Source organism: Echeneis naucrates, chromosome 23, assembly GCF_900963305.1.
Source record: "Echeneis naucrates chromosome 23, fEcheNa1.1, whole genome shotgun sequence".
Classification (NCBI taxonomy): Eukaryota; Metazoa; Chordata; class Actinopteri; order Carangiformes; family Echeneidae; genus Echeneis; species Echeneis naucrates.
This window is the reverse complement of record NC_042533.1, coordinates 120,835-136,763: the sequence shown is the minus strand read 5'-3', so window position 1 is coordinate 136,763 and position 15,929 is coordinate 120,835. Positions and strand designations below refer to the sequence as shown.

At 49.0% G+C, this 15,929-nt stretch overlaps 3 protein-coding genes across 3 annotated transcripts; 1 reads left to right on the top strand and 2 right to left on the bottom strand.

Annotated features, from left to right (window-relative positions):
• Window positions 1–198: 198 nt before the first annotated feature.
• On the bottom strand, window positions 199–1,791 carry LOC115037171 (chymotrypsinogen B-like). Its single transcript, XM_029495675.1, has 6 exons — window positions 1,643–1,791; window positions 1,253–1,341; window positions 1,014–1,171; window positions 668–766; window positions 458–591; window positions 199–360 (listed from the first exon to the last, which is right to left on the bottom strand). Exons 1-6 carry the CDS (start codon window positions 1,661–1,663, stop codon window positions 199–201), a joined length of 663 nt encoding a protein of 220 aa, XP_029351535.1. The 5' UTR covers window positions 1,664–1,791.
• LOC115037170 (trypsin-1-like) lies at window positions 1,710–2,671 on the bottom strand. Its single transcript, XM_029495674.1, has 4 exons — window positions 2,660–2,671; window positions 2,429–2,618; window positions 2,200–2,339; window positions 1,710–1,895 (listed from the first exon to the last, which is right to left on the bottom strand). Exons 1-4 carry the CDS (start codon window positions 2,669–2,671, stop codon window positions 1,710–1,712), a joined length of 528 nt encoding a protein of 175 aa, XP_029351534.1.
• Window positions 2,672–4,635: 1,964 nt separating this feature from the next.
• Window positions 4,636–13,539, top strand: LOC115037169 (UPF0606 protein KIAA1549). The gene is given in 21 exon segments (XM_029495673.1): window positions 4,636–4,835; window positions 5,535–5,716; window positions 6,708–7,343; window positions 7,425–7,922; window positions 8,033–8,115; window positions 8,222–8,521; window positions 8,609–8,795; window positions 8,895–8,954; window positions 9,105–9,256; window positions 9,346–9,523; window positions 9,636–9,853; window positions 9,891–10,096; window positions 10,181–10,308; window positions 10,496–10,725; window positions 10,795–11,054; window positions 11,480–11,615; window positions 11,932–12,225; window positions 12,321–12,382; window positions 12,461–12,576; window positions 12,680–12,834; window positions 12,996–13,539. Coding segments are annotated over 21 exon segments (4,506 nt in total). The 3' UTR covers window positions 13,221–13,539.
• Window positions 13,540–15,929: the final 2,390 nt, after the last annotated feature.

Below are 15,929 nucleotides of genomic sequence, written 5' to 3'. Positions count from 1 at the left end.
AAAAAAAAAAAACCCATGGAGTTGTTTATGACTCATGAAGTATCTTTAAAAAATAATTCAGCTGATTCTGGTCCCAGAACTAAAAACTGGACTCCAGGTCTTTACCCATGTCCAGGACGCAAGCCTGTGAGTGTGGATGTGAGAGTCAGACAGTAGGAGAAGGTTCCAGCTAAAGCAATTTATTTGTGCAGAACCAGTTCAGTTGTCTTCAGCCACCGCCGTGATCCAGGAGCTGTAGTCAGAGATCCTGGTGAAGACGGATGGTTTGTCTGCGTCACAGCTCCGCCCACCCCACGTCAGCACACCTGACAGGAAGTAAGCTCCATGTTTCCGACAGAATAGAGGAGCTCCAGCATCGCCCTGCAAACCAGATCATTGAGACACTGCTGGACTAAGGCCACCACAACACAGACAGCGAGACGGTCTGTCAGTGTTAAGCTACAGAGGCGTTTGTTACCATGCAAGAGGAGGAGCTGGCCGGGTTGGAGCAGATGTGAGACTCACTGATGAGTCCTCCCCACTTGTCACTGCAGGCCGTCTGATTCACCAGAGTCAGTCTTACGTGGTGCAGCCGGTCCGGATCCACGTCAGCTACACAACCAAAAGACATTAACATGTCGTACAACCACAGCTCTCAGTTCTTCCTTATGAGGTAAGCTGAGCTCACCTGTAGCTTTGGTGGCCCCCCAGCCAGCTGTGAAGCAATGCCAGGTGTCATCTGCATCCTCATCCTCGTCAGGGACACAGACTGGAGAAACACGAGAACCTGGGGACATTCAAACAGAGCTATGTTTGGACCCTAAGTCCACCTACAGTCTCATTTAGAATACAACCAAACACCCTCAGAAATCTTTTCCAGACCTCTGATTGGTCAATGTGGATTTTTGTCTAATTACTTTGTCAATATTACAATATTACTTTGTCTAATTTTTATATGTTGAGCGAGATAGCAGTTTTAATAGACCCTAATGTAAACCCAGTTTTACACCAGGGACATTTGGAAGTGTTCCTACTGAATCTGGCAGGAAAACTGAGACGCAGTAGGGATAGGTCAGACTTCGGGGGGAAGCTGCCATCCTCTGGCAGGTTGAAGATTTTGTCCACCGGGATGGTCTGAGCAGATGAGAATCGAAGGTCATGAATGCCCAAAACCACCACGTCCTCTTTAGCTCTACAGGGAGAAGCAGTGGTCAGAGATCACGACACTGATTGACTGAGGTCCCAGAATCCTCCAGTAACACCATCGTTTTACCTGACATTGCAGTGTTTAGCCGCAATGACCCATCGGCGGTGGATCAACACTCCACTGCAGTAGTGGTGTCCACTTGACTGCAGGCTGACCTGCCAGGGCCAGAAGAACGGGCAGGATTCAGTCACATTCTCCACAGACACTTCTCCGTCCCGGGACACAGAGAGACCAACGAAACTTGGAGCGGGAGCACAGCTGGGGCTCTGCTGCTTCCCACATCTGTCCTCTGACATCCAGGTGGACAACAGGTTGGATTCAGCTTTGATTATTCTGTTATTCAGTTTAAAGTCTCTCAGATCTGGTTTACCCCAGTGACTCAGTATTTAAAAAAAAAAAAATAAAATAAAATAAAAAAAAATAAAAAAATAAAAAAAACAGGAAGGTTGAACCCACCTTCGTCTGTGAGGTCATCATAGGTCGTCTTATCTGAAACCAAACAGAAGATGATGATGCAATTTGCTCAAGGCAAACTTCCCAGCTGTTTCTCAAACTTACTCATGATGTCCGACAGCCACTGAGTGTGCTGCCAGATCTTGGTGTAAACACCTGGTTTTCCTGCTCGACCACAACCGACTCCCCAACTCACCAGACCTGCCAGCTCATACCTGCTGCCTGTGAAGCAGGACAGTGGACCTCCAGAGTCCCCCTGAAACAAGGCAGAAGAGACATGACTTCAGTGAGGAATAATGAGACAAGAGAATATCAAACAAGATGAGACCTCAGAAAACAAATGGGACAATCAAGTCAAGATGGAGCCTGAAGAAACGAGACAGTTAATGACGAGTCCAGAGACAAGAAAACACTCAGAGGCAGAAATGAGGACAAAACCCAGATGATAGACAAAGAGGTGACACAGAAGTCAGACCAAACAAAGGGATGAGAGACGGGGGACCCAAAAAAAAAAAAAAAAAAAAAAAAAAAGTAATGGGAGCTCCAGATTCAGGTCTTACCTGACACGCATCAACTCCTCCTTCGTCCTTCCCAGCACAGAACATGGAGGACCTGATCCTCCCGAGGTAGAAACGGTTACAGACCTCAGATGGCAGAATGGTGACATTCACCTCCTGCAGTCTGTGGACTCGAGGACCATCTGGGGGGGGGGGGAGGGGAGGAAAAAAAAAAAAAAGTGAATACAGAGCCAAGTCATAACTTTCTACAGCCCAGTGAAAACATCCTTACTCTCGCGGGTGGAGCCCCATCCGGTGATGGTGCACTTCTTGAAGAGAGGAAGTGGACTCATCCAGATGTTGATCGGTCTGACAAACTGGTTGAAGACCAGCGGGACCTGTAGCTTCAGCAGAGCCACGTCACTCTCTTTGGTCCGAGTGTTGTAGCCATAGTGACTAAAGATCAACGCGACCCCGACCAGCTGAACAGGAAGTCACAACAACTGAGTCCCTCTTCCTCTACCATCAGAGGCATACAGACTTCGGCACATCCTGAATCCTCTGTAGACCAGATTAAACTAAATCCCAGGTCAGCCACATAGTCCTTCCTAAGTGCAGAATCAGGCATACAACCAACCCAGTGTAGGTTTTACATGTCTCAGCTCTTGTTCATACCACAAAAACTGAGGAACCAGAATCCAGATTCAGAGGAACAGGAGGAAAAACCTGATCCTGAATTGTTTTTAACAAAGATGCCATTTAAGGGTCAGAAAGACCGGTTAATGTCAGTGAACGTTACATGGACCAACATTCGGACACACACCTGCTGTCCAACTTCATGAGGATTATCCAGATCATGTTTTCCAGCCTGAACCTTCCAGAAAGGAGCTCTGTTGAACCTTTTTTTAAAAAAAAAAAAAAAAAAAAAAGGGGAGTCAGGCTCTCATCAGGCTTTCAGGATCCCAGTCCCCACGAAGTTTTCTCTTCTAGTCTGAAGAGAATTAACACGTCTGTTTTGACCTTTGAACCCCTCTGACCTTTTGAAACAGTGAGCAGCAGACAGGACCCACAGTGGACTGATGATGGCTCCCCCACAGGCTGGCATGGAGGAAAAACAGATCGAGACCTGCCAGGGCCACGAGTGAGCCCAGGCCTCCTGACCCCCAATGATCCTGGTCTCCATCTCCTGCTCTGGACTGAAGTGCCGGACCCCGGCCAGGTCTGAGAGGACAGCACACTTAAAAACACAAAAACAAGGACCAGCAGCAACCGGCACAGAGATTAGACAGCAGTAGAGACAAATGATTTCGCAACAAACCACTGAATCCAAACAGCCCAGAGAAGGTTCCTTCATGGTCCTGCAGAGTCTGGTTCTGTTGGGTAGCCTGGGTTCTGTTTCCACCTGGAGACACAGAGGAGTCTGACCTGGTTCATGGTCTCAGAGGATCGGCACAGGTGAGAACAAACCAGGTAACTGTACCCATCTCAGCTGCACACAAACAAACCACAGATCAGCATAGAAGAGACCCCCCCAGCCCTGTTCTGAGGATCCAGCATCTCACCTGTCTGACATCTGAAGATACACAGAAACAGCAAACACATCACACACAGCATTGTGTCTAATCCTCAGACCTGGACTGATCCAGACTTTTCATTACACCTGCATGATTGGACACAGCTGCAGGTCCAACGTCTGATCAGGACTATCAGACATGTTGGTTTAGTTTTTCTTTAGTTTTTAGTAGTTTTTCTAACCCTAACCTTTGGAGGATGAAGCTGCTCTGATGTTTGATTTTATAACATCAGCTTCACTTTTTCTCAAACATCTGGAATGAAGCTCATGATGCTGGTTCCAGATTAAGGCTTATATTTGTGTTCATCATCTGATGCAGACGCTCTCTTAATGATTCTTACTGAACCGGAATGAGGAAATCACTAACGCTGAAGGTCCACCTGGAGTCCAGGGGGGCGGGGCCTTCAGGCTCGAATTGTCCAATAGGAGACAGACATAGTCAGTTAATGAAGACAAACACAGCTGGTCCTATTTCAGTGTTCAGTGTTCAGTATGTGAAAGTGTTCCACCAGCTCAACTGACAGCTTTTATCTGTCACGTGGATGAGTCTAAAAATTGCCCCTCGAGGGACAAATAAAGGATTTGATTGATTGATTGAAAAAGCGGTTCTGATCTGGATTTAACGGTTTTGGTCCTGGTCTTACTGAGAGCTGGCTGTCTGTTTCCATAACAACACGTTATGCAGGTCTGATGATACACTGATGAAACACATCAGGTTGGATTCTGGTTTTGGTCTCAGATCAAGTCCATCTTTGTCACAGCGACTCAGTGGCTGAATCCAAACCGGATCAGCCTGGACTCGTTTGAGGATCCATCCTTCCCACATCTGGGTCAGATCAGGATCCGCACAGACGGATCTCTTCGGCCCGACCAGATCTGATCCGGGTCAAGCTCGAAACAAGCAAGATGTCCTTAGACCGCGTCACATGTGGCTCCAGAGCGGTATCAAGGATCCGGGAGGAGCACTGGGCGATCCGGATCCGCTGGATGTGAGGAAGACTACGGTCAGAGAGGAGGAAGGTCTGATTCTGCAGCGACTCTCCGCCTCCTCCTTCGCCGCGCAGGGAGCGCGCCGCGCGGCTCTGGAGAGGCGTGACGCGTCCGAACCGCATCTCCAGGATGGCAGGTAGGTCCGATCTCCGACCAGGACTAGAACATTCCCGTACACGCTGGTCCGGTTCGGCTCGGCTCGGCTCGGCTCGCTCTCTCTCTGTGCAGTCTTCATTTTAACGGTTATAGGGCTGATCCACATCGCTGCTGCTCGGTATCTGTTGTAGTTGCTGATCGGGGGTGGGGGGGTGGTCCGGATCATCACGGTGATCAGACCTCGGGAAGCGGCGCTGATCGAATCGGAGAGTCTGCAGCGTCGACTCGGGACGGTGACTGTCGAGCGGCGGTGAAGCTCAGTCGTGCCGCCGAAGGCCGCGGACTGTAGCGGGTTCTCTCTAAGTAGACTGAGCCGAGCCGTGCAGGACCACCAGCACAGCGTGGTGACTTAGGTGGGGGTCCAGAAACCAACACCAGACCGGAACCAGGTCCCTGTTCCCAGTCAGTGTCAGGTTTAGGGCCCTGATTCCTGATTCTTAATTTTATGGATCAATAAGCTGGATCAGTTCAGACTTTACTGATATTCTACTGATTTACTTTAAAACAAACAAACAAAAAATTTTATTTATTTTATTTTATAATTCACAGGAAGTGGGGGGAATCAAATCAATATGAACCTTATCAATGAATCTGACCTTTAACCTTCGTCAGGGATGTGGTTGGAGTCTCCTGACAGAAAAACAATCTTTGGGTCCAGGTCCTCTTAATGGACCCTCAGTGCTCTGGACTGGGATCAGACCGGCAGCCCTCTGAGGATAATGGACCCTGCGATTCCCCCGGACCCCGGCTCCAGGGCCAGGATGGACCCCAGAACCTGTATGTGTCAGCCAACACTCGGTCTGATCCTGCTGATGACGGGCACCTTGGTTTCCATGGTGACCTCTGCCTCACCTGCCGCAGGTAAGAAGGGGCAGATGACTGATCCGGTCCAGTCTCTGGACTGGTCTAGGTCTCAGGGTGAAGGTGCTGGCCTTGAGGTTTGGTTTCTTTAGGTCTGGGCTGGGACTGTGCTGTTGACCTCTGACCTTTGTTTTGCCTGAAGAAAACAGGTGAGAAGATTCTTCATGTCACCCCACTGTTGCTGTACACAAACACACACATACATCCTGGTCTTACTACATTCATGAGGACCTGTCATTGACCTCATTCATCACACCAGGTCTGTGACATCACCTCTCCGAGGCAGCACCAGGTCTCCGACATAATTGTCATCACAACGGCCAATGAGCGACCAGAAACAATGAGACTTTACCCAGAATCCTCCTGGGTATCAGTTTTCTTCAGCATAAAGATGTCACTGACAGAAGACGAGAGGAAGCCTACTATGACTCACCATCAGACAACCAATTATCCATCAGTTAATAATCTATCAATCATCCATCAATCGATCACTCCACCCTAATCCTACTGTGATTCAGGGGCGTCAGCTCCTGAACTGTCAACAGTTAATGTTGCCAGAGACCTGGTGCAAAGCGTTGACTGTTCTGTGTTCATTGTTGGGGACTACAGATGAAGTTAAGCATTCTTGCTAATTCCAGTTTATTTACACTATATTTTGTATGTATTGTAGATTAATACGTATTGTCCTGATGAAATAAACCAAGAAAGTAAAGTGTCACCATAGCAACAAGGTCAGCAACAGATGAGAGATACCCCATTAATGGTGTGTGTGTGTGTGTGTGTGTGTGTGTGTGGATAACACAGTTAGTATGATGAGAATTGATTAAACTTTAATAAAATGTTTTTGTTTAATGTTAAGTTACATTAGCTGGTTTGCCTATCTTAGCATCAAGCGCTGAGATTTCATTTGTTGCAATCAAATATCTCAAAAAAGGCAACAGACAGTTATGGTTGGGTCCTGGTCATTAATGATCTGTCTGACTCTCAACAGGTGTGTTGGACTACAACAAGCTGGTAGAACCTTCATCACATCCTTCACCATCATCACCACTCCCCAACTCCCCTCAACCTCCAGCCCCAAGCCCACCCTCAGACTCTGGTTACCGTGGTAACAATGGAGGGTCCATCGAGGACTCAGACTCTGGCGCTCAGGGGATCCATCTCCTACTGAGACCCCCAGACCTCCTGTCTCCCAGTCTCCCCCCACCTCTTTCCCCTAACAGCCAGCCCACCCTCACCCCTCCTCCCCCCTGGGAGCAGGAAGAGGGGTGGGGCTCTGGAGACTATCTAGAAACTCTGTCCTTCATGGTGCCTGATGGTGAGGAGCTGGCCTTGGCCACTCCGCTGCCGAGTCACCCCTATGATGACAACGATGGTGCGGATTGGGTCTCCTATGATACCGCCTTCCCTGCCCGTCCTGTCATTTCCCTTTCCACCTGCCTCCCCCTCTCATCCTCTTCCTCCACCCCCAGCATCCTGATGCACACTCAACCCACCCAGCTGGATGTCTTCCCCACCTGGGAGGACGACTACGATCTGGAGGACATGATGCCTCTGGAACCAACCGAGCTGCTGCTGCCCGACATGAACAGTCTGGAGTATTACACCAACCTGCTTGCCCGGGAGAGAGAGAGGGAGAGGGAGAGGGAAAGAGACCAGGACCAGGATCGAGTGACCTGGACCGACAAATCCCCCATCTCTCCAACAGCGACAAAGACTCACCATCTGACTCCATCGCCCTCCCCAAGCTCTGCCCTGCCACAAGGAAAGGAGCCCATGATTACTGTGGCAGGGCCCACCCCTCCTCTCACCCTCTCTCCCACCATCACAGGTGAGAGGAAACCACCTTCCCCATCAACTACCCTCAAAACCCCCTCAAGTCTTTTGCCTACTCCAAATCCCAAAGATCAAATTACAGTCTCAGGCAAACGCCCTCCTCGTCCCCCTTCCAACACTACCAGCCAGGTGCCCCCTCCACCCCCATTTGGACCCCCCACTCGTCCCGACAGACCAGATAGGCCCCCAGTTGTCATACACAAGGCTCCACCGACCAGGACCACCACCGCCAGGACCACCACCACCCAGATCACAGCCATCAGCCAGACCAGAGCCCCCCCCGTCACCACACCAAGAGTGGCCCAGGGTCCAGCCACCAGACAGTACCTGTGTAACGTCACCAAGCCTGAGATGTATCTGGTCAGAGTTGGTAAGACCACAGAGGGTTGGGAGACGGGACCACCGGGAACAATGCTGACTTGTGTATTTTAGCTGTTTGTTGACCTTTTGTGACCATCTATCTTTGGCTCCACCCCTCAGTCAGCTCCAGGGGAACGTCAGCTGGTTTCAGTCAGGTCAGAGACCTCCTGAGGAGAGAGTTCAACCGCTCTGTGGAGCTCCAGGTAAACACTGTCTGAGCCTGACCCCTGCTGTCTTTCACACCTGCTCCAGTGACCTCACCTTGCTGATGTCAGGTGATTGAGGGCACTGTCTCCGTGTCCTCCTCAGTTCCTCAGAACTCCGTCCAGCTTTGCCTTTCGTGTCGTATCAGGACCGCTAATCTTTACTGCAGTGGCTGTCATCAACGCCCTTCGACAACCACCGCGCTCCTTTGGCCCTGTTCCCTCTGTGTCAGCGCTCTACACTGTACCTGACCTCAGGTATCAGATCCACTCTGTGCTCCAGTTTGTTCCTGCCCATGTTGATGTCAGAGTTTGCAACTTCAGTGAACGGGTGGAGAGAGGCCTCCTAATGGCATATGCTGAGACACGGAGACGGTCACATGAGGTGGGAAATGTCACTGTCCAGGTGAGCCAGTTTCCTGTTTGTTACTATTGACATCACTGTACAGTCAGTTTTCTCTGTTTTATTAATGAAAAATACTCTGAGTTCCAGCTGTTGAACATCACCATGGGTGCTTTCCGGCCACCAGCTGAGCAGAAAGTTCCTGTTGACATCAACTTTGCAGTTCGTGATGGGCGGGGCTACCTGTCAGGGTCAGAGGTCAGCGAACACCTGAGGAAGCTTAGTCTGGTGGAATTCAGTTTCTACGTTGGATTTCCCGCCCTGCAGATTGCAGAGCGTACGACTCGTCATTTCTTTGTTTCTGTGGTCACTAAAGGTTCATGTGTAACACAAACGTGTCTGTCGCATTTGTCTAAGATTGTGTGTTTGTCCACAGCCGTCCATTACCCTGAACTCAACACATCGCATCACCTGCGCTCCACCTGGGTCCGTACAGGTGAGAAGTCCTGACTTAGAGCAGCTGAATGGAAGGAGAATGAACTTCCAGTGGACGCTGGAGTGATGTGTGTGTGTGTGTGTGTGTGTGTGTGGTTCATTGGACCATTGGGGGGGTCAGTGGGACATGACGGTTCATCTCCCATTTCAGTGCTGCTGGGAGTCCAGGAGAACCTGGTGGCTGAGAAGAGTTTTAAAGCTCGTCTGGAGAGGCGTCTGGCTCTGCTGCTGGAGGAAGGACTGCAGGAGTTCAGCAGGAGGCGCTGGAAGAGAGCAACGGCTGTGGGCAACAACAGTCTACAGGTACACACACATCATGAGGGCACGCACACACATCTGGATCTGGTTTGTATTTTCTGGCTTAGAGGTGTGGATGTGTGTGGTGATGTCAGGTGGTGCGGGTGGCAAGGCTGTCTGGGCCAGAGCGCCCCCTGGAGGTTTTATATTTCGTGGAGGGTTCAAGTGGAGAGCGAATCCCAGCTGAGATGACTGCTGCTACCTTGAACCGCCTGGAACTTCAGAGAGCTGCCATAGTCCTTGGACACCGAGTCCAGAGACCGCTGGCCCAGCGTGAGTCTGAGTCTGTGACTCAACACACACATCTGTCTGTTTCCTCATCCTTTCAAAATAAAAACCAGAACTCCATCAGTTTTTAACTGAATTTACTCTGTGTCCCCACCAGCTGTGGAGACTCGGTCTGTCCCTCCAGCTGAGACTCAGAGCAGCAGCATCTGGCTGGTCGTTGGTGTGGTTGTCCCTGTCCTGCTGGCTGTTTTCATCATCATCATCCTCTACTGGAAACTGTGCGGCTCTGAGAAACTTGAGTTTCAGCCGGACGCCATCAACACCATCCAACAAAGGCAGAAGGTAAGAAGTCAATAGGAAGCTGTAGTCCTTCCTGTTGATCAACACCATGTGACATCATGTCCTGTCTCAGCTTCAGGCGCCAAGTGTAAAAGGTTTTGACTTTGCCAAGCTCCACCTCGGTCAGCACAGTAAGGATGACATCATGGTGATCCAGGAGCCTGGTCCACTGCCACCCCCTATCAAAGAAGCCACGCCCTCAGACGGGGGAGACCTCAACACCCCCAAATCCAAAGGATCGTCATCGAAGGCGGGGCGTTCTAGCCGCCGCAGGGGAAGGTCAGATATGTTTGTTACTGTGGTGGTAGATGGTTCCTTCAGTCAGAGGTGATTAAAATCTCCACATCGAACTGTCTCCTCCAGGCTCAGCCCATCAGACGGCGACTCATTGGGTAGTGACCAATCCAGTGGCAGAGAGTCTGCAGAGGAAAGCACACGACCTGTGGCAACGCCCATTGAGGGGAAACAGCACAGGAAGACACCCAAAAACGGTCAGAGATACATCATCGTCTTCACTTCTAGACTTTTGATAGAGATGTGTGTGAGAATGATGAAGGTGTGGTCAACTTCATCCTTTCTCTTTCATGCTCCTGGGCTTAAGGGAGGAGTAAGATCGGTAGGTTCCCTCGCCATAACCTATAAATAAATGGGTAGCTGTGGTGACACCTGTTGACACAGTAACCTTGGTGATGCCCCTTGCAGCTCCATCGGGCAGCGGTCCAGATGAACTTCTGTCCTCATCCTCCATCTTTGATCACGTGGACCGCCTGTCGCGGGGCTCTTCTGATGGCACTCGTCGCCAAGCCAACAAGGTGCAGCTGATTGCCATGCAGCCTCAACCTAGTCCGCCACCACCACATGCCCCATCTCAACCAAGCCCCACTCTGACAGAAAAGGTCAGCACAGAGGTGAGCCGTTCACAAAAACAAGCACACTTTCACTGCGCGCCTCAATGTGTTTAAAACTCACCCATGTAGTCACCTGTACTCCTGCAGGTGGCACTCAGACACAAATCAGAGATCGAACATCATAGGAACAAGCTGCGGCAGCGGGCTAAGAGGCGGGGTCAGTGTGAATTTCCCTCCATGGATGACATCATGGATGCCTTTGGGGATGGGCCAGTGCAAAGTGAGGTGGCTCAGCGGCTCTACAGTTCTGCTCATGACCACATGGACTGCATCCTTCAGGCAGAAGCCCCTTCACCACCAACTCCCATCGACTCCAAAAAAAGGTCAGAGTTCGCCTGTCGCCTTGGGGTGCACTCACACTTGGCCATCCATGCAGTCCAGATTGTTTGTTATGAGTGTTCTGAATTATTCTCAAACACGGGCTACTTTCTCAGACTGGTACAAGCACGTAAATATAACGTAAAGCACGATTATCTTAGAATTGCTGCCATGCATGATTAAAAAAAAAATCTGACCAGAACTTCTCAAGCTATACTTCATCCTATCTACTGATCATCAGGGGGCAACATCCCTGGTTGTAGTAGCTCAGTAAACATTTTCCTGATGAGTTTATTGTCTCAGTCTCTAGTTACAAGTATTCAATATGTTACAATACAATATGTTCATTTTTAAATGATGCTCCAATTATTAGAGGAACAGTGTCTCATCAACCCCACTCTCAAACGGGTCTGCTCAGTCTTCATGTTTGTCCCAGGGGGAGGCGGTCTCCTCGGGGGCAGCGTACTCAGCCAGGACCTGGAAGTCTTCCTGATACTGACCGAGACCGGCTGCTCACAGATCAGAGTGCCACCTACAGGAAATACCCCGGATTCAACAACGTGGCGTACATGGTGAGAAAACACTGATGCTCATGATATTCAACAGATCAAAGCAGCTCTCCTCCATCATCTCCTCTTTGATGGTTCTTCCTGTTTCCTTTCCTTTAAACTGCAGAATCAGATCTTTCTAACAGCTTGATCTGCCGTGTGGGAAACTGACTTCAGTGATAAACTGATCAGATCTGGATCAGTCTGACTCTCTGACTCCTTCTGTGTGTTTATCCGTCCATTCTCATCCTCCATATTTGACAGTGATGTCTAGAGTCACACGCTGAGAACGATGGTCCCTGTTGATCATCTGCTCTTTATTCTGCCTTATCTCTTGCAGTCGGACCCAGACCTGCATCCAGACCACGGCAGTCCATCCCCTACCGATGAGGTGTTTGACCCGGCTCCAGCCCCCCCACCTTACATGCCCCCCCAGCCTTCCATTGAGGAGGCCCGACAACAGATGCACTCTCTCCTGGATGATGCCTTTGCTCTGGTGTCTCCGTCATCACAGGGCAGTGCTGGGGTGAGTGGGCCAAGCCCTACCCTGCCCAGCCCCTCCCCTCAAGCCCACCCCCCTGGCAGACAGTGGGGCTCTTACCCAGCAGCCCCCTCTCACAGCCCCTTCTCTGCAGTGAGTGTGTTGACCTGCAGCTGAAGCCCAGCACTGTGATGAGCTATGATGGATCTGTGTTCAGTTCTCATTGTCTCCTCCTCTCCTTCCTGCAGAGATATTCTGAGCTGGGGATGTCTCCCACCTCAGTCCAGAGTCTGCTGCAGAGGTCAGTGCAGCCAAAACCAGGTCCAAATTTGAGGGCTGGACCTGAAGCAGGACTGATACTCTGTGTGTTATCCAGGCAGGGTTTGAGCTCAGGAGGGTACGTTTCTACTGGGGATCAGCTACAGGAGTCCATTTACTCCAACAGGGGGCAGTATGATAGCCCCCCAGCCTCCTCCAGACCTCGACCTGTAGGGGGCAGCACAGGTACTGGAATCTTGATTATTGTTCCATTATCTCACATGCAGACTTTTTGTCGTTTTTTTTTTGTTTGTACTGAAACAGTTCTGATCTTCACACCTTTAAATAGGTGCACAGCTCCACCACCTGACCCAGGTGGGCTTGTCCAGTCAGATCAGTGCCTACCCTGGAGTGGGTCGCAGCATGTCTGGCCCCACTGGCTCAAGCTGGAACCAGCAGCACACAGACCAGGACCTATCCAGACCAGGAGCCAGCAGAGAGAGTGTAAGTCCACTGGGGAGACTGGGTTTAAATAGACAAGTACAGGCCAGTGACTCTGACTACATCAAAGTGTTTTCCTGTTGCTTCCCTCATATCTTGCATCTGAACTTATCTGAACTTATTTTTTTTATCTTCACTTCCCCCTCTCTTTTTTCTTCTCACAGGTGCTGTCCTTCCCTGAGTTCTCCTCTTCCTCTGTTTTCCAGATGCCTAGCTCCTCATTGCGGGACCCAACGGCACCTCCTCTTCTACTGACCTCACCAACTCCAGAATACCCCCCAGAGGACGCCTCACCCTCTGCCCACACTTCTGCCTCACTTATCAAGGCAATCAGGGAGGAGTTGCGTCGTTTAGCCCAGAAACAGGCTTCAGTGGCCAGCTACCCTTAGACTGGTCTTGACTGGTTTGGATCAGTATTCAACAGGTTCTTGTTTTAAACCATTCCAAGCCTGTTAGGATTGGATCAACACCCCCAAACTCAATGATCTATACTATGTACTATCTTGAGTAAACTATGTCTGTAATGCTAAACCCAAAATAACTGGACCACGTCCTCTGACTGAAAGACCTCCGGTACTGAACAGGGTCTCGTATGCCTGTGTGTCTGTCCATCATACTTCAGCTCAGTGTTTCATTGGTCAATAGTTAGATTCTATATGTTCCCACTGAAGTGCTTCCTGGACTGGATTTTTCTTCCTACGGTTTCAGATCGGATCCTACTCTGATCTTAGTGGGACTAGGGATGTGGTCCATTCCATCCTTTGGAAGTTAGTGGAAAAGATTCTACTTCCTGGATTTGATGGCCCATCTTCACTTTCTGCAATGGATCATCCACCCAGACCAAATGACATACAATGGATTTTTCCTCCTGTCCTTTTTGAGTGGATCATCTATGTTCTGGAAGGGGTGGTGGTGAACTTTTTGGTTCCTCCTGAGTGGATGGTCACCTCCAAGTTGGTTGGAGTTCTAGATCTCGTTCCTTCTAACTTCTGACGCAGATGGTCCTTCTTCTGGCTTGATGGAGCAGATTGTCCTCCTTGGAGATCCGGAGTCTGTGGTTCACACTTATCTTCTGTATATCTGAAGTTCAAAAGGAAGATTGTCCCTTCAAGCTTTCTGATGTAGATTTTTTTTCCCATCTGACTTTCTGGAGTGGATGGTCCTTCCCACTGATCTGGAGCTGAACATCCACCCTACAGTTCTGAAGTGGACGGTCCTTTTGGACCTTCTGTGGTGCTAACCGTCAGACTCAAACCATCTCCTGTTTGATCACTTACTGCCTTCCACACTTCCATCACCTGTAGGGATCAGGTCTTCGTTCATTAACCAGATCGATGAGGTCTTTGCACTGATGACAGCAGGAGGCAGCGTACAGGTCCCATATAAGAGGGACACAAAACAGGAAAGAGTATATATAAATATATATAAGGATGAATATATGTTAAAAGATTGAATCCCCAATGAGCACAATATTAATGTCAGAGTTATAATTGGAGTATTGAGATGTTACTTATTTTTTATTGCTCAAATATGAAAGTCTACTTTAAATGCTTTATTTTGATGAAAAAAGACCAAACAACTGTTTTGTGGCTGTTGTCCTGTTGTGTTCGCGCCTTGCCGTAGATCTTAACCAGCTTTAGTTTTTGGTCGTTGCTTAGTGTTGCTGCTCGCTTGCGTGTTATTGTATCAGTGGCAATGGAAAAAAAAAAGCTTTAATATCCAGTTTTGTCGTTGCTGATATGTCACGTTAATCATCAGTGGGCCGGTCAGACAGTGTCAGAGGGGGAAACAGTCATTCAGCACATCTAGACTCTATAGCTGAAGCTGAATCAGTGGCTGGTTCTCCTCTCACCTCAGTGATCGGTTCTCTCTGCTGGTTGGACGTTTCTCTGTCGTGTTGTGAAACAGTCGGTCAGACTTGTTGCCTGTGTTCCAGGCGTTAGCTTCCGGTGATGTTCTTGTCAGCATGCTGCTAAAGGATGTTCAGTTAGTAGAGAAGGAAGAGAAGTTAATGTCCATCAACCATTCTCCATCTTAACATCCCCAGACATGTTTTTTTCTAAAGATATTGAGAATGAAGATGTTGTGAATAACAGTAATCAGCATAGGTAGAAAACGCTGTCTACAGAATATTTCTACCAAACCGACTCAGAGATCTGCCCATACCTTCCATGGACTAGAACCAAGCACAGACCTGCAGGCACTCTGATTGGACCTAGCACCTATCAGCCAAGCTGTGGGTGTGGCAGAGCCCACAGGTCACATGGTGCTAATTCAAGTACTTGAGCTGCGTCTGGATGAAGGAGGCGTTTGTCTTCGCCACTGACGGCTGAATGTTTTCTACATCTCTGATCCTCCATAGGAATCCAGACCTCCGGGTGCAGTTTGGGGGGGTGATCAGTCCAGGTCCCACACGTGATACTGGTCCCTTAGTGAAGCCGGCTCTCGGAAAGGTGAAGTGATTTTAATGTCCAATCAGTGAACTGGGAACACTGCCAAATTGTCACCTGTTCATCAGCTGATCTGTCACATGACACATCAACTGTGTTAAACATCAAGATATCATCACACAAACTGGCTCATTATGATCATTAACATTCATTATTTACATTTTAGGGAGAAAACTTTATTCAAAAATAGAAAGCTGTGGTTCCAGATCTGTCTGATTGGCTCTGTGCTCCCGTGTGATCTACAGAATCCAAGTCCTGCCAAAAGAAAAGAAATCACAGAAAAAGATTCAAACTTTCTGACTTTGTTTCACAGAGCTAGTGAAGTTTCAGGGATTTTCAAAAAATATAAAACAGAGCAAAATAAATAGATTCCAGAATAAGGCTGAACAGAATACAAATGACAAACTGTAGAGAAGCTGTAACATCAGTTGAATAAATTTCAAGTTAAAAATTGAATATTTCAGGAATAAATCCTGAAGAAAAGAAAACGTCTCTGTTGGACGAAAAAACTAATTGAGAATAAATTTGATCAGGAACACGAGCTCAAATTTCTGTCTTTCTTTCTTGTTGCTACCCACAACACACACACACACACACACACACACACACACACACACCCGCGCACACAGGTTCTCTGATGACGCCGAC